This window comes from Primulina huaijiensis, chromosome 11 (assembly GCF_012295235.1).
Source record: "Primulina huaijiensis isolate GDHJ02 chromosome 11, ASM1229523v2, whole genome shotgun sequence".
NCBI lineage: Eukaryota > Viridiplantae > Streptophyta > Magnoliopsida > Lamiales > Gesneriaceae > Primulina > Primulina huaijiensis.
In genome coordinates, this window is record NC_133316.1 from 14952124 (window position 1) to 14978886 (window position 26763).

Genomic DNA, 26763 nt, shown 5'->3' on the forward strand with positions numbered 1-26763 from the left:
AAACACGATAAAGTGCGAAAGTAAATGAGCCAGAACTTATGGATATAAATACTCCTACGTCATCCTCTTTTTTCCCACTTAGGAGTGAAACCACTAAAGGAATTTATTTTTACTTCTGTTTGTAACAACACATTCCAAATAATACTTATCATTACCTAAATCAAAACTCTCATTGATATCTCAACACAAACTCTAGCACTTCAAGAACCGTCGGTTTACCATAAATCAATACAACCACAAATAGTTTGCTTTGACGGCTGAAGTTAGTAGGGTAGCACAGTATGATCCTTATAATATCTGATATAAACAGATATGTGTGTGCTAAGTGAGCAGCTTGAAGTTGAAAGAATAACTATGCTCTAATTATTGTATGTTAACAGATTGAAAGTTGGAATCTTGTTAATTGAATCGTTCTCTTTTGGTTGTTTTTGTCTTCTGAATCTACATATTTATAATTGAAAAACTCCAACTGTCTGAAAATTTTCCAACGATCATCTGTACTAACTCCTGACAGAATGACATTTTCAACTTCTTTTCATAGTATACTACATTAAATAGTCATTTAATTGTCTTTTTCTTTTTACGGATTCGGCTCTTAGCTTCTGAAAAGTTGATATAATTTTTAACATTTTAGGAAATATTTCTGTTAATCGAGAGTTAGTAGGATATTATGCTTTGTCACTTTATCCAATAGTCATTGAACGGATTGACTTAGAGTATCCATCTTGATATATTAATGTCTGACCAGTTAGACTTGAAGAATCATTCTTTAAGCATATCTTCGAGAGAGCGCTCCAACTTATTACTGTTAGAACATTTCATGTTCGTAATCTTGATTTTGATATTAACAAAACTTGTTATTATGTTTCTAATGATTTACCAAGTGTGCAGATGTTGTAACTGATTGAACTAATCAGTTATAGTGCTTAAACTGAAGATATCGAAGACGTAAACTGAAAAGTCAACTGATTGCGTAAAACTGAATTAGTCCGACTGATATATCAAGAGTAGTTCAACTAATTATCCAGTTGAGAGGTAGTTCAGCAGAAGACCTTCAGAAGCCCGGCCAGCTGATGAAGTGCTCAACTGATGAAGAGCTCAACTGACCAGTTCAACTGAATCAGTGAAATCAGTTCAGCTGACGAGTCAACTGATTTCACCTTACCAGTTCAAGAACAGTTCAACTGACCAGTCAGAGCATCAGTTAAGAATCGATCAGTTTGCAGAAATGACAATTTTATCCAGCTGTACACAACGGCGTAAAAGCATTGTACGATCATAGTAAAATAAATAGGTTGCAGCAAAGCTTAAAAACAAAATGTTCCAGAACTGATTCAAGACAAACTTCGAGGAACAAATTCAAACTGTAACGGATACAATCATTGAGTCTCACTGTACGTTCAGCCACTCGCCTATAAATAGAAGACGAAGTTCAGTGAAGCTCAGTGTGTGGAAAAACAAGAGAGAAAAGAGAGGGCACGCTTATTGCATATCATCTTTCAAATAAGCAATCAGCCTAGTCGAGCGAGCACTCCAAAGTTATATCAGCTTAGTTTAGAAGCTTATTTCTCTCAGTGTGTGAGAACACCTTCGGGTTGTCTTTAGAGATAAGTTCTCACACATGCACACACCATCACTCAAATATCGTCTTGCACAAAGACGTAAAACTTGTGTATGTAATCTTTGACACACATATGTTAAACAAGTGTTGGCTCGGAGGTGATGCCTTCAGTCTAAGCTAGAAGTTCAGTTAGACAGTGGGTAAGTCTTAAGCTGGGAGGGTTTGTACAAGATGTTATATACATCAAAGTTTTCTAGTGGATCCTACCAGATGTGGTAGAAGGGGTGACGTAGGAGCAGTTTAAGTCTCCGAACATCCATAAACATATCTTGTGTATTAACTGCTTAACTCTGTTTTAAACTGATATCAGTACAGTTCCCACCATAACTGAACTGATATAAGCCACAACTGATTCCCCGTATTTCAGTCGATCAATTTACACAATCTAATAGATTTTAAAATTTATTTGTTTTTCTTAATGAATGATTACTTCGACTGTTTTTTGCTTGATCTAAAATCAAACTCGATTTAATTCATCGGTGTCATCATTCTTAGAACACGAGCTATTGCAGCTCATTGATTTATTGTGTTCGAAGCACCCCCTAAGGTGCCGAGCACACGATCAATCATCGTTTTTTGAAGGAATAACGAGGAAGAAAATCGAAGAATGAAAGAGAAAAAAAATCGAAATATTCCCTTGCCAAAGCTCCCAAGTTTTCGGCCTTGCTCCACTAATTAATTCAAATTTGTCCCTAAAAAATGCTAAAATTCTTGAATTATTTAAAATAAACGTTATGGGCTAGAACATGATGGATCAGAGGCTTAAGTGATGTCTAAGGATCGAGTCTAGGGCTTGGTTCGGGCTTGGTTCGAGTTAGAATCGATAGGAATTTGTACGAAACACATAAGTGCCATAGTGTCACTCTTTGAGCAGCTTGTGTCTATATTGTTCGTTAAGCATGGTACAGGGTTTGGTTATGGTTCGGGGCTGTTTTAGGGCATTGGGAAGTAGGTTAGGATGTATTTTATGTATTGGTCGCGCCCGAGTCGATTGGTACGTCCTAGATTGTTTTATTTAATTCGGGAATCGTATGTGTCCAAATGTGCCTTAGGGGTTGTTTTTGGTATAAATTTTTGTATGTTAGGACAACATGTCCAAGGACGATCCAATGAGGTTCACGACATTCATAAGTATGTATGAAGTGCAAAATAATTATTTTTGAGATATGCGATTTATCTTGTGGCCAAATTATGTTATGGGTTTGGAAGCCGGAGAATGTGTCTGGGAACCTTTCCAACATCTTCGGAGGAATTATGTTATGTTAGGGATCCCTGTCGGCCCAGTACTGTGGTTTAGTTTGATCAAATGATTTATGTTATGAGTCACTTGCATTGAACAGAACTCTCCGCAAAATGATTTACGATTACGATTATTATGACGAGTATGAAAATATGATAAAAATGTTAATGCTGAAAAGTCGCGTCATACGTATTTATGATTATATTATGCTATGTGCGAGTTATGTTTAAATTTCATGAATTTTAATTATGTATTACTTGTTATTCGCGGTTTATGCATGCTGAGTCATTAGGCTCACTAGACTTGATCGATGCAGATGATGTAGTTGAGGAGACGGGAGGCGGTGACCAGTGAACAGGCTTGGACTAGCAGCAGTGCAAACCCGAAGACCTTGTAGTTCACGAGAATTTTAATTATGCACGTTTAAAGCTATTTTCTTAAATTTTATGTCTTAGTATTAGTAACTAGTAAGTTGAGACTTTTTATATTATGTTTGATTTTTCAAAGTTGGTGGATGTTTTTAACTTGGATTTTATGGTTATGGTATTTAAAATGATGAAGTTTTAATATCAATTTTATTTTAATATGTGTTATTTTAAGACAGGGTTCATCATCGCTTCTTTGGAGTAGATACTTGTTCTAGATTATAATCTTGTTCAACTCTTGGTAATCTATGCACAATCTCATGCTTCTATTCTTCTTCTTGAAAAATAAGACAGGTGCTCCCCAAGGTGATGCATTTGGCCATATCTGTTTTTTATCTAATAACTCTTGCAGTTGTTTGAGTACCATGATTTCAGCTGGCACCTTCGAAATAGGTGCTACATCGGGTGTCAAGTTAATTTCGATTTCTCGGTCCGGGGTTGCGCCAGATAGATCTTCAGGAAAAACATTTGAAAATTCTCTAACAACGGGAATGTCTTCTATTCTGACCTCAGCACCTTCCTTATCCTCACTTCTTATTGCAAGGTAAACATCTTCACCACCTCTCATGACTTTCCATGTTTGAGAAGCAGAATGAAGAATCTTATGTTCATTGGTCTGGCCATGGAATTCCAGTGCTTCTAAATTTTGAAACTTGATTGTCACTGTCTTTGAACGACAATCTACAATGACTTGGTTCTTATTTAAACAATTCATCCCAAGGATGTCATCAAATTCTACCATGTATAACTTGATTATGTTTTCTTGAATTCCTAATCTCCTATAAGAATATTGATATCCTTATATAGAGTACGAGTTTCTAATATTCGATTTGTAGGAGTTGCTACTCTGTATGGTTCATCTAACTTATTAGGTTTAGGGGTGGGCGTTGGTGATCGGGTATCGGGTACCGAACCCGACCCGACCCGATCGGGTCGTGTATTTAGCGAGAAACTAAAATCGGGTATAAACCCGAACCAGGAATACAAATTTCTGGTTTGTCTCGGGTAGTTCAATACTACCCGAAAAAAAAATCGGGTAACAGATTTTATAATATTTGTAATATATACATATATATATATACATATACATATGTATATATATTGTTTTATGTTTTAAATTAAGGAATAAAAACTAAATCCCTAGACCTTGTCTTCACTTTTCCCTCAGTGACTACGTTTCTGCTACTTCATATTCTCGTCTATCGGCTGCAAGGCCAAGGAACAAGAACGAGTCACAACTGCACAAGCACTCTCGAGCCTCGGCAGTCGGCTCTCGCACTAAATCCCTAATTCTACAGACTTCAGTTGTCTTCTCTCACTGTACAAGCACTCTCGAGCCTCGGCAGAATATGTATTTATATATATATTGAGAGATAAAGAAGATTAAATTTTTGACTTAAATTTCGGGTAGCACCGATTAAAGTTCTGGTATTAAATGTGCTACTCGAAAATTTCGGGTACCCGACCCGAACTACCCGAACCCGTGAAACCCGACCCGACGCCCACCCCTAATTAGGTTTATTCTCTAATTTTTTAGCAAATCTCTTGGATATAAAAAAAAAATGTGTAGCAACATAATCAATTGGCATATAAGCAAGCATTTTGTTTTATTAAAATTGTAATTTCCACAACTTCATTTGAATTATCAGCCTTCTCTTGAGTCAAAGCATATATAAGAGCATTATGAAGGGATGCATCTTCAAGGCTTCGTCTGCCATGATTGTGAGGGAGTAAGTTCCCAAAGAATGAAACTTGGATGATGTTTGAGTCAAGCTCTCAAACTCTGAAAGCTTTCGAACTCGAAAAGAAAGAAACCTATATAATTGAGAAGGAAATATTGCTAGTTGATTTCTGAAGTGCATATATATCGTTCTGTTTCTTCTTTTTTTTTAAGCATTTATATAATTCTTTATTTACATAGAAAATTTGTGCAAAAGTCAAAATTAATAAATAATGTTATTTAATATAAATTTTAGATTCTTCATAAATAAATAAAAACTAAGGTATCCGTATCATTATATATCCAATACTGCTAGCCAAGATAGAGCACCAGGTATGAAGAGAACTAAGATAAAAATACACATAGTTATCCTACCACTAGTACTTGTGATCTTGTTTCAAGAACAATGCGATGGAACTTGTTCCGCCCCCTGAAACTTGCTATCCACATTCAAGCACGTCGCTGTTGCACCTTGTCCACTGCCACTCCAAGTGAGTTCAAGTCCACTAAACTCTATATCCTGGCACGGTTGATCCTTGCTGCATTGAACATTAACTGCTTCTTTAGAAGCGGACACCCCTCGTATACCCATGAACTTCACTCGTTTAATCGCCACCTCCGACTCCCCGTGATGAACACAATGTGATGTGGGGCAATAATATTGATCTATAATGATGGGATTCTTTGAATAGTCGATCTGAATGTCCGAAACTGTGACATCCGAAACCGAGTTATGCGAAGAAGAAGGTGCCCATGTCTTGATTCTTACGCCATTGTCAGTGTTGCTGAGAGTGCAGTTTCTCACCGTGATTTGGTTAACATCGTTTTCATCATTGTATTTGCCTAAGCTTCCGATGCTTATCCCATGGCCGGGGCCGCACGATACACGAGTGATGTTGATATTCGTGCTTCCGGGCCCCATAGATATGCAGTCGTCTCCGGTGGCGATTACAGCGTCGATGATCGTTATGTTATTGGCATTGCTGATGTGGATTCCATCGGTGTTGGGGCTGTCTCGGGGAGCCGATATGACCACGTTATTCACGAGTATGTTATCTGACTCATGGAAGTGCATATGAAACATTTTGCTATCGACAGAATTTATGTCTTGAATTAGGCCATTCTTCACAGATTGAAACTTTATCGAGTGCATGTTCAACGTCAATTAGAACATTAATGTCTTGAATTAGGCCATTCTTCACAGATTGAAACTTTATCGACTGCATGTTCAACGTCAATTAGAACATTTCGACAACACATACAAGGAACTCATACAACAAAATAACATATGATTAAAAGCCTTTTACAGTGTGTTTGGCAACCAGGATTTGGAAGGATTTCATGGGATTTGGATTTCAAAATCCTATTTTTTTGGCAAGTTGATTCAAAAAAAGAATTCGAATTTGTTTAGAATTTTATGGGATTTGATTTCAATGAGTATATCTAAATCCCATCAAATTTGATAAGATTTAGTGGGATTTGGATTTTAAAAACATACAATTACTTTTTTATCCAAATCCCATCAAATCTGATAATATTTTTAAGGATAGCTTAATAAAATTTTAAAATTCCAAATTTGAATTTTTTTCCTTCAAACAAAAAATGGATTTGTAAATATCATTTTTAAATTTTAAACCAAACACCAAATGAAATTTCAAATACTTGAATTTCCAAATCCAAATCCAAATTCATAAAGAACCAAACACACTGTTAAAAGCTGACATATTAAAAAACTCGCGATTTGAAAAATTAGTGCATAAAGCACCAAATTTATATGGCTTTTGGTATTTAAAAAGGAAACTCATATTTAATTTGGTGCAAAGTTTTCTCTTAAATTCCCATATATATCATGCAAAATTTGAAAATAAACCAACCAGTATCTATAAATTAAACGTCAATATATATAACAATAAAATACGACTTTCACCAATCGAGTGTATAGAATTCAGCCGGCGTATGATTATAACTTACAGTAGGACGAAATGCGGGATCCGAAATATATTTTATCTGCCAAGATGAATGCCCTTGACCGTAAAAAGTACCATTCCCAAGCATTTTGAAGCCATTAATGTAATAAAAGGAGATCCAAGAATCTGCCTCAAGTGAGGGTTCAGTAAAAGCCTTTAGGGTTGAACCCTCCATATTGAATATGGTTTGGCCTTTGCATGGCCCTTTAAATGTGGTACTGCCTTTCAATAAGTAGGTTCCTAATGGCACTACAACTATGCCTCCTCCTTCACTTTCACAAGCTTTCTTCCATGCAGCCACAAATGCCTACATCATGGAAATCATGAGCCCATTACTTGAGTTTATCTTGTCGAGCTCGAATTTTTGGTAAAAACTCGCAAGAAATCGTGTTTTGTGTATCTATATATATAATTTGTCTTAAAATGAGCAACTGATTTTAGACACGATTAATTATAAACATATATTATTATTGAAAAAAATATCCAAAAAGATGGAAATTCAACCTCTCATATCATATATGCTAAATGCGTTTGTTAATAAGATATTGAATCGAATTTAAAATAATATAATAATGAGGCGTAAATGCACATTTTTTAAAACTATTTTTTCTAGTCAGAAACGGAAAATGTATATGTTTCAAAAGAAAAATTTTAGGTTGATACGATTTTTTTTTTATTTTGTAGCGAAAACAATCTAAAAACTATAATACTTTATTTAATAATATTATTATTTAAATTATAACTGATCTTAAAATCTTGTCCACACCACTTTATCGTTATAGTGTGCATGATAATATGTGCTACACAAAAAATGTAAAGTATACTCGATTTTCAAGTACGAACGCACCTTGCTGCTATCTGTTTGACCATCTGCAACTCCACCAAAATCTGTCACTTTGAAACTGTTGCTTTGGCCATGAACAATATTAGCCCTCCAACCACACAAACACGAGTATATAAGAAAAATAATTAAACCAGTTGAATCCATGATCTGTTAAACAAATATTGTCGAAACTTATTGTACCATAAATCCTTAATACGTTATTTTACTTCGAAATATACTTAAAAAAACACTGATAATATATGTAGAGAAATGTTGCACAAAATATATACGTGTGTTATAGTTGACTTTTCCATAATCTTGCATATTTTGGGGTTTTGCCTTAAAAAAAATCATGAAAAACACTAAATAAGCTTCTCAATATATTTTTAAAAAAAGAATTAGAATGATTACGAGTACCAAATGAAGTAATGATCTCCACATGCAGGGAAAAAAGGCTACCCGCAATTCATATTCATTTTGGGATATTACTCTTGTCAAAAAATTATGTGAGATGTTACCATATCTTTAATATTCTTACTCCCTAAAATGATTCCCTCTTTTCATATAAATTTGTTAACAAAATCAATATTATTTTTTCCGATTCTGTACGATTTAAACGTACAGATTTCATGCACATACACTATAAACGTACAGATTTTGGGATATTACTCTTCTCAAAAAATTATATGGGATATTATTATACGGTTATTTTAGGTTCTAACGAAAAACAGGATTTATTTTTAGGATAATAAACTAGTTTCATATCATTATTTAACACCACTAAACATTACGATACAACCACCTGTACGATTTCATGCACATATATACACCATAAACTCTTTTAACCAAAAGTACTAACACAAAAACATATAAAATGAATGGACACATGAATGCAATTACTTGCATAAAACATGGGGTCTCAAGTCACAAATGCACTTAAAAAACTCATGAATATTCATTCACAAACGACATTATTTTATTTTAATATTCATTCACAAACTACATTATTTTAAGCTAGCTACATTTAGTTCCAAGTGAACTGCTAATTTATCATACATGAGACTCGGCCAAATTATACAATATACATTAATTTTACAAATTTTTAGAGTAAAAAGCAATTTAAGATTTGGAAAATGCCTTTTGAAGCCTGCTGCAGTCGACCAAATAAGCAAAACCATAAGCCATGTTCTTCAAAGTCGCCTCGTGCAATTCCGGTGATGATGTTGCTGTTGCATCCGTTGAAAAGAACACCCTGAACCCTTTAACAAAGGCCTCTCGAGCTGTCGTCTCACAGCATAGGTTGGTCATAACCCCAGTCACGATTACCTCCTTCACTCCCATTTCCAAAAGCTTCTCCTCCAAATTTGTACCTGAAGATAGCCAGGCAGGCTTCACTCAGCAACTGCCATTTATCCAGTATATATATATATATATTTATATATATATAAACGAATATATGTGATTTAGTGGTGGAGCCAAGATTTTTGCTTAGGAAAGACGATTACAATTCTAAATCGCGAAAATTTTCAGGGGGTGAAGTAAAGTTTTTATAATTTTATGGTAGAATAAAAAAATATGAATCTACACAAAAATTGAAAAACGGAGGGGGAGGGGCCCCTACCCGCGTCCCCTCTTGCTTGGCCACCAGTGTGATATTTAATTGTTTAGCTATTTATTGGGGGAAAATATCAATAAATGTCATGCTTTCTTTGAAGTTAATTGTCCAGCATATAATATTTGCAGAAAGTGCTATAACTCATAAATCTAATACCTGATGAAATATTGAAATTCCAAAACGATTTTTTTCTCCCTCCCGACTCTTTTGAAATGAACTTCATAAGTCAGTCTATAACCACAACAGTTGGTCTAATGTTTCCGTTTTATTATCACCACAATAAAAAATTTATAGGATTGTAAACAAAGAAATAAAGTAACAGCACAAAACATTTACACAAACCACAGGAAACGAGTGGAAGTTTCAATAGTTGTTAAAAGAACTTCTTAAAGAAGTTGCTCACTTCAATTTCATAATCGATCGAACAAACAAATCCATACTGCATAGCTCTTATTTCGCACCCTTGGAATACCATTTGTAAGCTAGATAAAATATAAATTATTTGCAGAAATTTATGTTTCCCACATTTACTAAACAAGCAATTGTAGAGTAACTAATCAGCTTAAGGTGTTCTCCTAGTAAATCGGCTTGTGTTTTGGTTATGAGCTCTCCTCTCGGTCTTATAGCTTAAAATCAGTGATCTTGTTGATAGCCAACACAATAAAAGTGGAGATTTAGAGCAGGGTTACTATTGGACAACGTCAATACATATTCTGTCTTTATATTTATTGGTTGGATGAAAGTGCAACTGCCGCATACTTATAGATGAATAACAGTGGTATATAGAGTGGATTGTCATGTATGCTGGCTTCTCAACAGGTGAGTAACTTTACATGTTTCACGTCAGCATCATAAGCAATTGTGGAGTAGCTAATAAGTTTCGGGTCGTTCTCGGATAGTATTTTGGATCTGCGATTCTCTCTCGATCTTAACAATAGGCAACCAAAGAAGTTTGAGGGCTCTTGAATCTCGATACAAATGGTTTTTAAAATGGTAATGGTCCTGAGTGATTATTACAAAATTTTGTAGCTAAAGCAAATGTTCGTAGAATTTTTGTAAGTTTTGGTGAAGCCAAAACATTTGAGCTATAATCAGTTTTTTTATCTAGTAATTTGCTTTCCAGATCAGAGAAGAAAAAAACTGAAGATTGACATGGACAATCAACAAGGAGATTTTCAGCACAGATTATCGATTCAAATAATGATTAGTCGAAGATGAATATGACTTAGAGGATGATAACCTTCAAAAGGTTCAATTAAGATAAAATACTTCAAAAACTCTCAGTAAAGAGACATCTGGCAAAGGAAAATCAGCTAAAGGTCAAGACTAAATTAAGATCTTGCTAGTAGCGTTCCAGAAATGACAAGTATTTGATTAAGGCATTCCAATAAAGTGATATTGCAATTTAAAAACTGAAATAGTAGAGAGAATAAATGGCAAAAAGACTACCACTTTTTACCCAGATGATGGATCCAACATAGACGATGATGGATCCAACATAGACGATTTATGGAGTGTCGTCTAAATTTAACATTGCTGCTTTTGAAGAATAGTTAACTTTGCATTTCTGTACTACAAATGTGCTAAAGGATATAGCACGTCGGAAGATTCCTTAGATCTATACTAATTTATAGCCGAAGTATTTAAGAGACTAATAAAGGCCTGAAAAATCAATACACATCAAATTATATGTTCTAGCAATCAAAGAAGCGTTCTACAACTCATTTCGAAGCCACAAATAAATACACTACTACATATCATTATCTTCCCAAGGACTCAAAGACCCAACTCCTTTGTCATATTTTAATTAAGGAGTTTGAGAATCTTGAGTTTTAGTGAATAGAGTGATTCTAAGTATCATCGTTGTGGACACTTCAGTACTGTATGTAAGGCATATTATAGTCGTGATTCTAGGGAATGATGGCTTATATTCAGAAATTGCAACTAATGATTCAGTCTCGTGTTCCTTTAACACTTCTGCATTCTTCACTAATGTTCCTTTACCATTTATTCTTTCTTTACTAGTTTTCTGCTCCGTTCTTAAATGCGAACTCAATATCTAACATCTCTATGCTAACTCATTTACACATCATTACAATCCAAACAGATAACGAGACAACATAACCAAACATTAAACTATTACCAGTCCCCACCTATATCACAAGCTTGAGTGTTTGCTGCGCCAACCACACCCAATTTACTTCTCGACACACTGCTAAACCAACATCTCGTTTTCCCAGTTTACTAGTTAGATATTAGTAACAATAATCCAGATAGTATTATAACGAACCAAGTATAATTTCTTCATCAATTTAAATAATATCCATCGTTTTGACATTAGGTTTATCAAATTGACCGCAACACAAACGGAATTCCGAGGGTGATAGGTAATCGATGATATTAAGTACCTCTGAATGCGCTGTAAGTGTTCTTCAAAATGATGGGGTCATCCACACGGCGGTCCAAATCTGGTACAAGCTCGGAGTCTGCGGTGCCGTCGAGGATGAGGTCGTCGCCCCACCACTCGTAGAGCATGCCGTAGTCGGCCGGAGACTTGTGGCAGTGCCGCGTGAAGAATACCGGCACGGAGGCGCGTCGGCAGATGTCCAATGTGGTGTTAAGAGCAGGAAGCACGGGCTGAGCCATGGAGTGGAAATGATTCTGGACGTCGATCACCAACAGGGCCGCGGATTTCGGGTCCGGATCTCTTTTCCGGGTCTCGAATTTCTCGTACGAAGACATCAGTCGATCAATCCGGTAAACGTAGCAGCAGAGTGTGAAGTAGAACAGATAGGTGCATAATCTTTGGGTGCTGATTTAAACCAAGTCAAATGGGTCGTCGGACGGGTTTAAACCCGATCAACATGTCTAGGAGCTACACTGCTTCCCAACCTACCACAATTTATCTATATTAATAATAATGTATTTATTATATTAAATAATATATGCCATCATTCCTATCCGTATGATTTTTATGAGTATATCCAATTTTTAACTATTTTTTTTTATTATTAGAAATCAGATATTATGCATTAATTAAATCAACAATAGGTATATTCATCAACCACGATGGGTAAAAACCCTCCATCCAACATGAACAAGAAGGATGAGATAAAGCAAAATGCGCTAAACAGTGCGCTAACTTGTTTGCATTTCTACTAAAATGATTTAACTTTTTAAATCTACCAGAAGTTAAGATATCCAATATGTTCAAGACTAACAGTCCTTGATGGTTGCGAGCCTCAGACTTCGACGTCACCTCTTTAACAGCATTACAGGAGTCCGAGAAGACCCAAACATCAGAAAAGTTATCTCTCACAGCAGCATCAAACCAAAATGGATAGCCGAGAGCTCTGCCTCCAACACTGATCCTGGTCTACGTATGCCTATGGCTGATGTAGCAAAAATAATTCCACAATGATTTCGAATCACAGCACTCACACTATATTTACCAATAGCATCATTAAACCCAACATCGACATCAAGTCGCCACTGCCCCAACGGAGAAGGCACACACCTCATATCCTTGCTACTCTGCACCTCCCCTGAAGCTAAATTCCAAGCACATCTAGCTGTTCTAAATTGCTCAAGATATGACAATATCCACTCAACTTTAATACATTTGTTGGGAATTTGGCTATTATGTTTTAAAATACAAATCTCTTTCCAAATTGCCCAAGCAAGCATTGCAAACAATTCAAAATCAGCAGGTGAAACTTGATCCATTAGGAACAACCCACATGATATAAAAGACAACACAGCGCATTTCTTTAGATATGACCAAAAAAGCGTACCTTTCCAGATATGCCTTACAAGGGGCAAAAGATTAGACAATGACTTGTTGAAGCATTCGAAGAGCTACAATAAAAACAACATCCATTGGCATGTAAATGTCTTCTAAACAAGTTCAGTTCAGTGGGAATTAATTCATTGCTCCCACGCCAAAAAATATTCGAACTTTTTGTGGGATATTTAGCTGCCAAATCTTTTTCCACCACTTTTCCAACGAGAATGCCGATAGAGATTCATGCGGATCAAAGCATCCAATTTGAGCCAGGTAGCCCGATTTAACTGTGTACTTGCCTTTCTTTCCCCACTTCCAGAATCTATCATCTTCATTGTGCTGATTTCTCAGAAGTATATCAAGAATACATTCTGCTTCGAACGAAGGAAATCTGGAGCGTACCTCAACTTCATTCCACGTTCTGTCACTTGAAATAAGTTCTTGAACCTTACTCAGACCACTTGAGCCTGTCATCGAGCTTTTTCCAGAAAAGAGACTAGGAATCCAGCAATCAATAAGTGCATTGATGTGGGATCCATTCCCCACCCTCCACATTAATCCTTTTTTAATAAAATCTCGACTCCAAAGGATCGATCGCCATATTTAGGATGGATTCAATCCTAAAGTAGCATCCTTAATGTCACAATCTTTAAAGTATCGAGATTTGAGCGTTTGTGCCATAAGCGAGGAAGGCTCCGTAATAATTTTCCATACTTGTTTAGCAAGAAGAGCACGATTAAAATCAGAAAGATTACGAAACCTCATACCTCCATATTGCTTCGGTCTACATAATTTCCTCCAGCTAGCCCAATGCATTCCCTCTCCATCGGTTTTTTTATTCCACCAGAATTTAGTGCACAACTGCTCCAGTTCATGGCATAATGAAATAGGTAGCTTAAAGCAGGACATTGCATAAGAGGGTATGGCTTGCAAGATTGATTTAATCAGAGTTTCTTTTCCTCCAGCAGAGAAAAACCGTGATGCCCAGCCATTGATCTTTTTGATAAGTCTTTCTCGAAGATTAGAGAATTGAATGCGCTTACTACGAAGAGAGAACGTAGGAAGGCCCAAATAAATTTCATGGCCTTGAACCACCGGTATAGAGAAGATAGTCTGGATTGCATTTATAGTATCCGAAGAAACACTCGGGTTGAAGGTGAGGGCCGATTTATCATAATTTTCTGTTTGGCCATAAGCTCTTTTATAAACTCTCAAACATCTTCGAAGCTGTATGCACTTTGTTTCCATAGCACGGAAGAAAATTAAGCTATCATCTGCAAACAGTAAGAGAGAGATTTCTTGACAGTTATGGGCAATTTTAACTCCTTGAAACAATTTATTTCGCACCGCACAAGATAATATGGCTGAAAGTCCTTGAGCACATAAAGCAAATAGATATGGAGATAAAGGATCACCTTGACGAATACCATGCTTTGGGACTAGCTTACCATAATTATTATGATTAACACGGAATGAATAAGTCACAGTAGATATACATTTTAAGATTAGCCTTACAAAACTCGCAGCGAAGCCTAACTTCAGCATGATGGCTGTAGAGCCCAAAATCCAGTACACATAAAACCCATGCACTTATTTAATTGTTAATTCACTTAATTGAATTTAAAAATGAGATTTAGCCATGCATGATTTATTTAAATGAATTATTTTAAATTATTCATGTTTATGTGATACACGTTAAAATGTTTTTTTGAGTTTCATGTTTCAGGCGATTATTCGATGCGGGATCGAGGGAAAAGACAGGTGACGATTTTGGCAATTTAAAATGTGGTATTTTATTTTAAGTTGAGAATGGGACATTTTAAATAATTTATTTAGTTTGGCAATTTAAAAGCCTTATTTATGTGGTTAGTGATTTAAGGGTTTAAAACTTTTAAAATTAGCATTTTGTGTGTGTTATTTTAAATTAGAAGTTTGTTTACAATTAGTGTGGGTTAACCTTTTTATTAGTTAAATTAGCACTAATGACTCCTAATTAAACACACACACGTTAATACTATAATCACCCACACACACACTTTTTCACACACTAGAAATCGTATAACACACACACACAAGTTTCAATTCAGAATTTTATTATTTTGAGAAGAGAAATATTAGGGTTCTTAGTCTTGAGAGTAGCCGCCCCTTCCCTCTGTAATTTCCAGCGAGCTTTTGTCATTTTGTTGCAAGAAAAATCAAGCCATGTTCGTCCCGGATCAACCTTCGCTCCGTCTCAGCGTCGGTATCGTCGTTTCGGTATTTTTAAATATCAAAAAGCACGTATATTCTTTCGTTTATGCATCGATCTTGTCATATTATGCGTTGTGTTGTTATTTATGCATAAAAATACATGTGTGATGTGTGGAAGTTTGAGCAATGATGTTTGGATCAAGTTTGAAAGGGTTTTTGGATCACAAATCACGTTTTTGCTGTCATTTTAAAAACTGAAATTTTTTGGTCTAGTTTTTGGAAAAACTTTCAACATATAAAACGTAGTACTCTTTGATAGCTTCGATTTGATATACAATTCGTAATTTTTGGAAGAGAAACGAGTGAGTTATGGTTGTTTTCGTGTGACTGCTCAAACCTTCAATCTTATGAAAATGATGTTCATCATGTTTTGAAGTTTTTGAGTTGCAGGCTTCGTTGGGCACCGCCGGGCTTGTGCTACTGCATTTAGATATGTTATGGGATGAGTTTAGATGTTATTTGGTGATTCGTTTGGGTCGGGATTGGCTTGGGATATAATAGAAGTCGTATGAAGCGAAACGATGTCGGATTACGGGTATTGTTGTATTGAAGTTGCTTGTCAATGCTTGGAGATGTTTGGGGTGTTTTTACGGGTTTGAATCAATGTAATAGCATCCTAGGATGAGTCTCGAGGTGTTGGTTCATGGTCCTTATGCTTGGATTGAGAGAATGAATGACTAAGATAGCGAATTTTCGTGAATGTCTAAGTCCAGAGGCTACCCGGACCCCTTCCCGGACCCCGAACGAGATCTAACGAATCCTTCAACGCCAAGTATGTATGTTCGACGTGCAAAGAAAATATTTTCAAGTTTTTGAGGTATGCTAATTGTCTTGTGACCAAATTATGTTTAGGATTGGAAAGCGTTAAATTATGAACGGGGACCAATCCGCCAGTTAAATTATGAACGGGTTTAGATCGAGATTGAAAAGCGTTAAATTATGAACGTGGACCAATTAGCCCGTTAAATTATGAACGGGGATCTCATGTATGTGGCAGTGGATACGTCCTTGTCATCCCAGTACTGTGGTTAGTCTGATCAGGCGGTTATGTTATGGGTCACCTGCTTTGAAACATGCCTCTACACAAAATGATGAAGTTATGTATGTTCTAGTATGCAAGCATGTTTAAGAAAAGTTTTATGTTGATGGCACATCTATGTATGTATGTACATATGTTCAAGCTTTTGATATGCAAGTTCAAGTTTTAAGTATGTAAGCTCTATTTTGAAATTATATGTGGTTTTATTACGTATTATTCGTTACTTCCAGTTTATACGTGTTGAGTCTTTAGACTCACTAGACTTGATCGATGCAGGTGAAGATGTTTATGAGGAGGCTGGAGGTGGGGACCAAGGAGCAGGCTTTGACTGAGCGGGAGGCTAAACCCGAGGACCGCCATGTCTTAAGTTTTATGAAAACATTTATTTCTTATGTCAAACTTTGAATTTCAAATCTTTTGTTGCAAAAACTTGAGAGACGTACAGTTTTACATCTTTTATCGAATTTTTTTTATGTTCACTTTTTATTTAAGAAAATTTTTAATTCTTTCGCAAATTTTAAGTAGAAAAAGTACGGTACGTTACAGTTGGTATCAGAGCGGAGTTCTTGTAAAGGGTTACGCCTACTGTCAGTCGCAAGAAGCTCACGAAGTCACACCTCAAGTCTGTAAGTTTTAAAGTTTTGCATTATGTATGTAGTAAGCATTGAATCATGACTTCAGCATGTCCATGTTTTAAGTTTAGATTTCGTGCATCTTATGATATTGCTATTATATTCATGCATATTGGTTTTACGTGTTGGGTAAATCGTTAGAACAGTATGCCTCCCAGACGTGTGATTAACCGGGAAGTTAGGGACGAGAACAGAGAGCATCGAGATGAGGAGAGGGTCACTCCTCCTCGCCCACCTCCAGATATGCAGGCGCAGATGCTTGCAGGTATGACGCAGTTTTTCGCGCAGTTTGCAGGGAACCAGACTGCGGTTAATGTAGAGGCGAGGCCCCGACCAGAGGCTGTGTACGAAAGGTTTAGGAGGATGGATCCTAAGGAGTTCTCGGAGACTACTGACCCGATGATAGCTGAAGGATGGATTAAGTCTATCGAATTAATCTTTGATTTCATGGAGCTGGCAGATGCAGACCGAATCAGGTGTGCCATATTCCTTCTAGCAGGGGATGCCAGACGGTGGTGGGAGAGTTCATCAGTGTCAGTGAATTTGCAAACACTGACTTGGGATGGTTTTAAGGAGGTTTTCTACTTCAAGTACTTCACTGAGGAAGTACGCTCCCGATTGACTAGGGAGTTCATGTCGCTGCGACAGGGAGACAGCAGCGTGGCAGACTTCGTCCGGAAGTTTGAGAGGGGGTGTTACTTTGTGCCCCTGATATCTAATGATGCCCGGGAGAAGTTGAGGCATTTTATGGATGGATTGCGGCCGGTCTTGCGCCGTGACGTTCGAGTTGCTGGTCCTGCTACTTACTCAGTTGCCGTATCGAGAGCTTTGGCGACAGAGCAAGATCAGCGAGACATTGAGGCTGACAGGCAGGGCAAGAGGCCCTATCAGGCACCACCGCAGCACCAGCAGCAGTAGCATCAGCGACCCCAACATAAGAAACCTTATCAGGGACCGCCTAAGGGCAAGGGTCCGATTCAGCAGCAGGTGGTGCCTCAGAAGCCCGTTGTTTTCCCAGTGTGTCCTAAGTGCAACCGCCAGCACCCGGGGCAATGTTTATATGGATCGGGCAAGTGTTTCAAATTTGGAGCCAGTGACCACATGCTGAAGGAGTGCCCACAGTGGAAGCAGCCAACCCAGGGCAGAGTGTTCGCCATGCATGCACAAGAAGCAAACCCAGACACGACTTTGCTAACCGGTAAACTTTTCTACCTAAGCTCAGTATTATTTTTCCCTTGCATGTTTTGAATTTTATTTGGGATTGTTAAGGTGCTAGTAATATTTTTGAGTGATTTGGGATAGTAATTTTCTACTACGCTTGAGGTTAATGTTAGAATTTTTGGGGATATAAGTTCGTGTTGTGCTAATGACCCTCAGGAAATATTTTTATTAAGAGAATAGCCACTCAAGCCCTGATAGACTCAGGAGCCACCCATTCTTTCATATCAGAGACGTTCGCCAGTCACTTGGATATCAAGCTGATTGGTCTCGATGTGAATTACTCAGTGACAGTCCCATCAAAGGAAGAATTATCAGCTACTAGTGTGGTCAGGGACATTGATCTGGAACTTCAAGGCCACTTAGTGTATGCCAACTTGATCGTCTTTCCAATGTCGGAATTCGATATTATCTTGGGTATGGACTGGTTGACAAAGAACAGAGTCTTGATCGACTTTCAGAAGATATCAGTTTTGGTTAGACCATTGGGCATGGGGCAGTTTCTGTTTGAACCATCCAGATGGAGAAGTTTCCCTCGTATGATCTCCTGCTTGCAGGCTAGGAGACTTATTTCTAAGGGATGTCAGGCTTTCTTGGCCAACATCGTATCCAAACCTGACATGACCACTCAGTCCTTATAAGACGTGCCAGTAGTCAGAGACTTCCCCGACGTCTTTCCCGATAACGTCACAGGTCTTCCACCAGAGAGAGAGGTGGAGTTTGCTATCGATCTTATGCCAGGCACAGTGCCAATCTCTAAGGCACTGTACCGACTAGCTCCAGCTGAGATGTTAGAGCTCAAACAGCAGATTCAGGAGCTTCTGGAAAAAGAATTTATTCGCCTTAGTTTCTCTCCATGGGGCGCACCAGTGCTGTTCGTAAAGAAGTAGGATGGGAGCATGAGGCTGTGTATCGATTACCGAGAGCTGAACAAGTTAACGATCAAGAATAAATACCCACTTCCAAGGATCGAGGACTTGTTCGATCAGTTGCAGGGAGCTTCAGTGTTCTCTAAGATAGATCTTTGATCGGGGTATCATCAGCTGGAGGTGAAAGATGCAGATGTTCACAAAACAGCCTTCAGAACCAGATATGGGCATTACGAATTCTTAGTGATGCCATTTGGACTGACGAATGCCCCAGCAATTTTCATGGACCTCATGAACCGAATATTCCAACCTTATCTTGATAAATTCGTCATAGTGTTTATTGACAATATCCTTATTTACTCGAAGAGCCATGAGGAGCACAGCCAACATTTGAGGACAGTTTTACAGACCTTGCAGAGTCGCAAGTTATTTGCGAAGTTCAGTAAGTGTGAGTTTTGGTTTGAGAAAGTAGCATTTTTGGGGCATGTAATATCTAGCAATGGGATTGCGGTGGACCCAGCAAAGGTGACAGCCGTTAAGGAATGGGTAGAGCCGAAGAATGCATCAGAGATCCGCAGCTTTCTGGGTTTAGCCGGTTACTACAGGAAATTTATTCAGGGATTTTCGTCGATAGCAGTGCCGCTCACTTCACTAACAAAGAAGAATGCTAAATTCGTGTGGAGTGACGAGAGTCAGAAGAGCTTTGATACTTTGAAACAAGCTCTTATTTCAGCGCCGGTGTTGGCCATGCCATCAGGGCAAGGAGACTTTGTGTTATACACCGATGCATCTAAGCTCGGTCTAGGCGCAGTGTTGATGTAGCAGGGTCGGGTTATAGCTTATGCTTCCAGGCAGTTGAAAGTGCACGAGAAGAACTACCCGACTCACGATCTTGAATTAGCCGCAGTAGTCTTTGCGCTGAAGATTTGGAGACACTACTTGTATGACGAGAAATGCCAGATATTCACAAATCACAAGAGTCTCAAATACTTCTTCACACAGAAAAAACTAAATATGAGGCAGAGGCGATGGTTGGAGTTAGTGAAAGACTACAACTGCGAAATTAGCTACCATCCGGGAAAGGCTAACGTTGTGGCAGGCGCCCTGAGCAGAAAAGTCACAGTCATAGCACAGTTGTCAGTGCAGAGCCCTCTTCAGTCCGAGATTCAGAAATTTGGTCTAGAGATTTATCGCAAGGGCAAAGCTCCGAGGCTGTCTAATCTGACAGTCCAATCCTCTTTGCTAGACCGTATCCGAGCAGGTCAGTCTTCAGATGAGCAATTACAGAAGTGGAGGCTGAAGGATGAAGCTAAGGGCAGTGTACTTTACACAGTTTCAGATGGCATTGTGAAATGCAGAGGTAGAATGTGGGTGCCTAGTGTTAATTCGATCAGACAGGATATTCTGACAGAGGCACATGCATCTCCGTATTCAATCCACCCAGGAGGTACCAAGATGTACAAGGACCTGCAGATCTTGTATTGGTGGCCAGGGATGAAGAGAGACATCCGCAGATTTGTGTCTGAATGCCTCACTTGCCAGCAGGTAAAGGCAGAGCATCAGAGACCAGCAGGAATGCTTAAGCCACTCCCCATCCCAGAGTGGAAATGAGAGAATGTTACAATGGACTTTGTGGTTGGTTTGCCGAGGTCAGTCAGAGGATTGAATTCTATTTGGGTGATAGTGGATCAACTCACTAAGTCGGCACATGTCTTGCCAGTGAAGACGACTTTCTCCATGACACAATATGCGGAGCTTTATATCAGGGAGATCAGTCGATTGCATGGAATCCCAGTTACTATTGTGTCCGACAGGGACCCGAGGTTTACTTCATCCTTTTGGAAGAGTTTGCATGCAGCCATGGGGACAAAGTTGCTATTCAGTACAGCTTTTCACCCGCAGACAAATGGCCAGTCTGAGCGAGTGATTCAGATTTTGGAGGACTTATTGCGAGCCTTTATGATCGATTTCCAAGGGACTTGGGAATCTAAGCTACCTCTAGTGGAGTTTACATACAACAAAAGTTACCAAGCATCTATAGGTATGGCTCCCTATAAGGCATTGTATGGAAGGAAGTGCAGATCGTCGATTCATTGGGATGAAGTCGGGGAGAGAGCAGAGCTTGGGCCAGAGATAGTTCATCAGACTGCAGATGTGGTGGTCAAGATTCGAGATAGAATGAAGGCCGCCCAGAGTCTTCAGAAGAGTTATGCTGATAAAAGGAGGAGAGATCTCGAGTTTGTCGTAGGTGACCACGTTTTTATAAAGATAGCACCTATGAAGGGTGTTATGAGATTTGGGAAGAGAGGCAAGCTGAGTCCGAGATTTATTGGACCTTTCGAAATTCTTGACAGAGTTGGGACACTAGCGTATGTCCGGGGTACACAATGTGTTACACGTCTCAATGCTGAGGCCGGAAATTTGAATGAATCGACCGAAGAAATCAATTTGGATGATTTATATGACAATGAGGAAGTCAATTTGGGTGAATCGAACGAAAACTTAGAAGATGACTCTCAAGATGAAGATTTTAGAACAAAGAGTGATGCATGCTGAGACCTTGGTAGCATATGATCTTGAGAGTTTTGAGTTCTTGCTTGGAATGATAATCTTGTATAACTTGTTACATGCAATAAATGTTGTGAGTAAGTTTATTCAAGATGAAAAAATGGATATTGATATTGTGGTCGATCTTTTACAAGGACTTGTTCAATTTCTTTACGAGTTCAGAGAACAAAAGTTTGCTAGTGCCATGGATGAAGCTACACAAATGGCAAGTAAAATGGGGATCGAACCTAAATTTTGAGAAAAACGAATCATTCAAAGAAAAACAATTTGATGAAAGTGACAGTGATAATGTGACACAATTAGGTGAAGAGGCTTTTAGAGTTGAATATTTTGTGTTTATAATTGATCAACCTCGATCTTCTCTTAAAATTTGGTTTGAACAATTTTAACAATGACAAAAGTTTTTTGGGTTTTTATTGAATTTGAACAAGTTAAAGAGTGAGCCTCTAAATAGCTTGATGAATTCTTGTATGTAGCTTCAACAATTTCTGAGTCACAATGAACATTCAGACATTAATGGTGATGAGTTGTGCTCGGAGGTGATGGTCATGAGATGTTATATAACAAATGAAAAAAGAACATTTGATATGATGAAGTGTTTGACGAAACTGCATGATTTATTTCCAAATACTTATATTGCTTATAAGATTTTGTTAACCATACCAGTAACAGTTGTATAGGCAGAAAGAAGTTTTTCGAAGTTGAAGTTAATCAAGAATTATCTTCGATCAACAATATCACAAGATAGACTAAATGAGCTAGCTATGTTGTCGATTGAGAAAAAATGGTCCGACCATTGGATCACACAGATTTGATAAATATTTTCGCCTCTAAAACTGAAAGGGATCGATTAAGGTGCCCGTATGCGCAACGGAAGTTTCAAAATTGTTTTTTTTAAGGGAAAAAACCAAGCACCCTAATCCCATAATGTGTACCAAATACGAAAACACCAAGATGTCATACATAGGGTGTTTAGAATTTTTACCTATCAATCTCTTTAGATTGATGATGGCTCCAACTAAGGTGTAAACACCTTAGCTCTTGAATGGCAAGACAATCTTCAAGCTCTCCTCGCTTCGAAATTAGGCCCACCACTTGCAAGCTAGAACCCCTCTTATTTTGCACTAGAAAAATAAAAGGATTTTTCAATGAGAAGTCTTTTCTTTCCTCAACGATTGAAGAAGAAAAATTGAAGAATTTTTAAGCCAAAATTTCTGCCAAGTGAGGTTGAGAGGAAAGAAGGGAAGAACTTTGTAGAGCCCAAATTCGTACACGTAAAACCCATGCATTATTTATTTGTTAAATCAGTTATTTAATTTAAAATGATTTTCTTAGCCATGCATAATTTATTTAAATGTATTATTTTAAATTAGTCATGTTTATTGTGATGCACGTTAAAATGTCTTTCGAGTTTCATGTTTCAGGCGATTATTCGAGGCGGAAGTGAGGAAAAGATATCGGTGACGATTTTGGCGATTTTAAACGTGGTATTTTATTTTAAGTTATGAATGGGGCATTTTCACCAATTTATTATGATATTAGTATTTTAAAGTCTACTTTATTTATTTAGTGATTTAAGAGTTTAAAACTTTTAAAGTTAGCATTTGGTTTGTGTTATTTTTAATTAGGGGATTTTATTTAAAGGTTAGTAGGGATAGTATTTTAATTAATTGGTTAATTGAGTAACATTTTAATTAGTATATTGATTAGCATGGTTAATGGTTTAATTAAGCAAAAATCACTCCCTACATAATTCTAACACACGCACACACACTCTACACACACACATACACGTATCACACAACACACACAAACACATACTCATCCATCCATTCATATTTTGGAAAAGAAAACCTAGGGTTCTACAAGTTCTTGCAGCCGCCCCATCCCCTTCAATTCCAGCAAAGTTTTGTCGAATTTTCTTCAAAGAAAATCGCACCACGTTCGTCCCGGATCAACCTCGCTTCTATCTCAGCTTCGGTATCGTCATTTCGGTATTTTTAAATATCAAAGGCACGTATAATCTTTCTTCTGCTACATCGATCATGTCATATTATGTGTTGCGTTGTTTTATGCGTAAAATATATGTGTTACGTTCGTCGTTTGAGCGGAAAATGATTTGGATCAGTTTTGAAATAGATTTTAGATCTGAAAACTCGTTTTTACTGTTTTTTTTAAATACTGCGATTTTTCCATCGTGAATCTGAGAAAACTTTCAACATAAAAATCGTATAACTTTTTGATACCTTCGATTTGATTTAAAATTCGAAATATTTGGATAAATATTGAGTGAGTTATGGCGTTCTTCGTGAGACTGCTCAAATTGCGTTTTTCTGAAAAATTATGTTATTGATGCGTTCTTGAAGTTTTGTTGTTGCGGGCTTCGTTGGGGATTGACGGGTGATCACTGCTGCGTTAGGTATGTTGTTAATGATGTTGGGATGGTGTCAAAATTCGAGTTATGAGAGTTATCGCGTTGCGTGTGGTGCGTCGCTTCTTTGGGAACGTTTGGGACATTTTTATGGAGTCGAGTTTGGATCATAGTGTCCTAGGATGAGTCTCGAGGCGTTGTTCACTGTATGTGTAATCGGAATTGGAGAGTACAAGTTTCTGAGTCGCGGAGTCCAGTTTGCTCGGCGCCCAAGCGGTAACTTTTTACCGCCCGAGCGCCACCCTTTCTGTCCGAGTGTTCTTTCCAGTAGACCTGGCGCTCGAGCGGTAAAGTTTTACCGCCCGAGCCCGGCCCCATCTGTAAAAATATTTTCGTTCTTTCTCCTTTTCAAGTTCTAATAGTGAGTTCAGGTATTATATGGTTGGGAAATGTTCACACGACACCTTAGAGTTTGTTTCGGGGTTTAATGTCATGGTTAGTATGATTAAACGAGGTCAAGTCCCGAGTGATCTAGAATGACATAAGCTATTTATGCACTTCGGTGGTGAGCTCGAGTACCTACGTCTAATTTATGCAAATTAGTGTTGAAATTCATTTAGTATGTGCAGTAGCGGCCCCAAGTGAAATCCAACGAATCCCTCAACGCCAAGTAAGTATGTATGACGTGCAAGAAAATATTTTTAGTTTTTGAGATATGCTAAATGTCTTGTGACCAAATAATGTTTAGGATTGAAAAGCGTTAAATTATGAAAGGGGACCAATCCGCCCGTTAAATTATGAGCGGGTTAGATCGAGGTTGGAAAGCGTTAAATTATGAGCGGAGACCAACCAGCCCGTTAAATTATGAACGGGGATCTCATGTATGTGGCAGTGGATACGTCCCTGTCAGCCCAGTACTGTGGTTTAGTCTGATCAGGCGAATTATGTTATGGGTCACTTGCTTTGAAACATTCTCTACGCAAAAATGATGAAGCTATGTATGTTCAAGTATGCAGCACGGTTATGAAAAGTTTAAGTTATGGCACGTCTAAGTATGTATGTATGTATGTTCAAGTTTTAATACGCACGTTCAAGTTTTCAGTATGTATGTTCTATTTTGAAGTTGCATGTGGTTTTATTACGTAGTATTCGCTACTTCCAGTTTATATGTGTTGAGTCTTTAGACTCACTAGACTTGATCGATGCAGGTGAGTATGTTGATGAGGAGACAGGAGGTGGCGACCGAGGAGCAGGCTTGGACTTAGTGGGAGGCTACACCCGAGGACCGCCATGTTTAAGTTTTATGTAAAAGTTAGATTACTCTGATTTCATATTCTGATGGAAACACTTTGAGCAAACCTTTTGTTAGCAAATTTTATTGTAGTTATCTTGAACAATCATGTCTTATGGGGGACGTGGTTGAGATATTTTATGGCAAACTTTGAAGGTTATTTTATGTTTAAGAAAATTTTTAATTTTTCCGCAAATTTTAAGTATGAAAGTACGGTACGTTACAAACTTTCTTGGTCCTTGAAAAAGTGATAACGGTGCATAAGCATGCCATGCAAATTTTTAATGAAAAAGTAGTCCCCAACTCTTCACCTCCCAAGCATGCAATTTAAGTGGGCTTGTAACATTTACAAAGCCCATGGACTTTAGTTTAAATATCTCAAACAAATTTGAGACCATTTAAACATTATTTGATTTTACTCAAGCCCACTAGTTTAATAATTATTTCTAATTTGGCTCTACAAGGTCCAATGTTATTTATATAATTCAACACTTGAATTAATTTAATTATTTGGACTCTACTAGGCCCATTAGTGTTTAATTAATTCAACATTTGAATTAATTTAATGTTTATGAAAATCACAATTTTCAAATACATTATTTATTTGACCAACTTTTAATTTAGGAACACATTCATAAATTAAAAGTTACATTCCCTTCATAGAAGTCATATTTCTATTTTTCCTTACGCTTATAAACTCGTTTATAAGCCGTTCAACACATTGAACTATTTTACTTCTCAACGGGATCTAGAAAACTAGTACTTGTGTGGCCGTCAATGGTTCATTGATACAACTAGCCGTGGGTTCACATCTCCATGTGATTCGGACTAAAAATGTCCTTATACGAGTATACCCCAATTGCTCCATTCTTAATTATCAACTCCTTGATAACAAGAACGTCAGAACTCAAGTCTGATAGTACCCAACCAATCATGTTAAATGCCTAGCAGCATCGCTTACATGATTCCCTAGGTATAAAATGATAGTGCCTGCATGAACCATTCAATTATGGTTAGCGTACAATACGGTCCCTTCAACTCATATATCCCGATCGATTCGACAACCATTGGTATATCGAGAGTTGTCAATGAATCGATACTATGTGTCATGTCGTAGTTGCATCGATGGTGTAATCTAAGAAACCCTTTTCTTAATTACCATCATACTCTGATAAGAGATTTCAAACTACATACACATGAGATCACATAGGATATCCATACCCGAAGGTAAGCGGTGAATCCCCGACTACAATGCATCGACTCCTATATGTTTCGACAGAACACTCAACCTTGCCACCTGATGACCCCTTAAGAGTCGGTAAACAAGTCA

At 37.7% G+C, this 26763-nt stretch overlaps 3 protein-coding genes and 1 pseudogene across 3 annotated transcripts; all 4 read right to left on the reverse strand.

Annotated features, from left to right (window-relative positions):
• Nucleotides 1-3500: 3500 nt before the first annotated feature.
• On the reverse strand, nucleotides 3501-4028 carry LOC140988415 (uncharacterized). The gene has a single exon (XM_073457432.1). It carries the CDS (start codon nucleotides 4026-4028, stop codon nucleotides 3501-3503), a length of 528 nt encoding a protein of 175 aa, XP_073313533.1.
• A 1310-nt stretch (nucleotides 4029-5338) lies between these two features.
• Nucleotides 5339-7289, reverse strand: LOC140988416 (exopolygalacturonase-like; annotated as a pseudogene).
• A 1443-nt stretch (nucleotides 7290-8732) lies between these two features.
• On the reverse strand, nucleotides 8733-12226 carry LOC140988839 (nicotinamidase 2-like). Its single transcript, XM_073457920.1, has 2 exons — nucleotides 11820-12226; nucleotides 8733-9166 (listed from the first exon to the last, which is right to left on the reverse strand). The coding sequence occupies exons 1-2, from the start codon at nucleotides 12151-12153 to the stop codon at nucleotides 8916-8918; spliced, it is 585 nt and encodes a 194-aa protein (XP_073314021.1). The 5' UTR covers nucleotides 12154-12226; the 3' UTR covers nucleotides 8733-8915.
• Nucleotides 12227-12726: 500 nt separating this feature from the next.
• Nucleotides 12727-13750, reverse strand: LOC140988417 (uncharacterized). Its single transcript, XM_073457433.1, has 3 exons — nucleotides 13370-13750; nucleotides 13206-13269; nucleotides 12727-13127 (listed from the first exon to the last, which is right to left on the reverse strand). Exons 1-3 carry the CDS (start codon nucleotides 13748-13750, stop codon nucleotides 12727-12729), a joined length of 846 nt encoding a protein of 281 aa, XP_073313534.1.
• Nucleotides 13751-26763: the final 13013 nt, after the last annotated feature.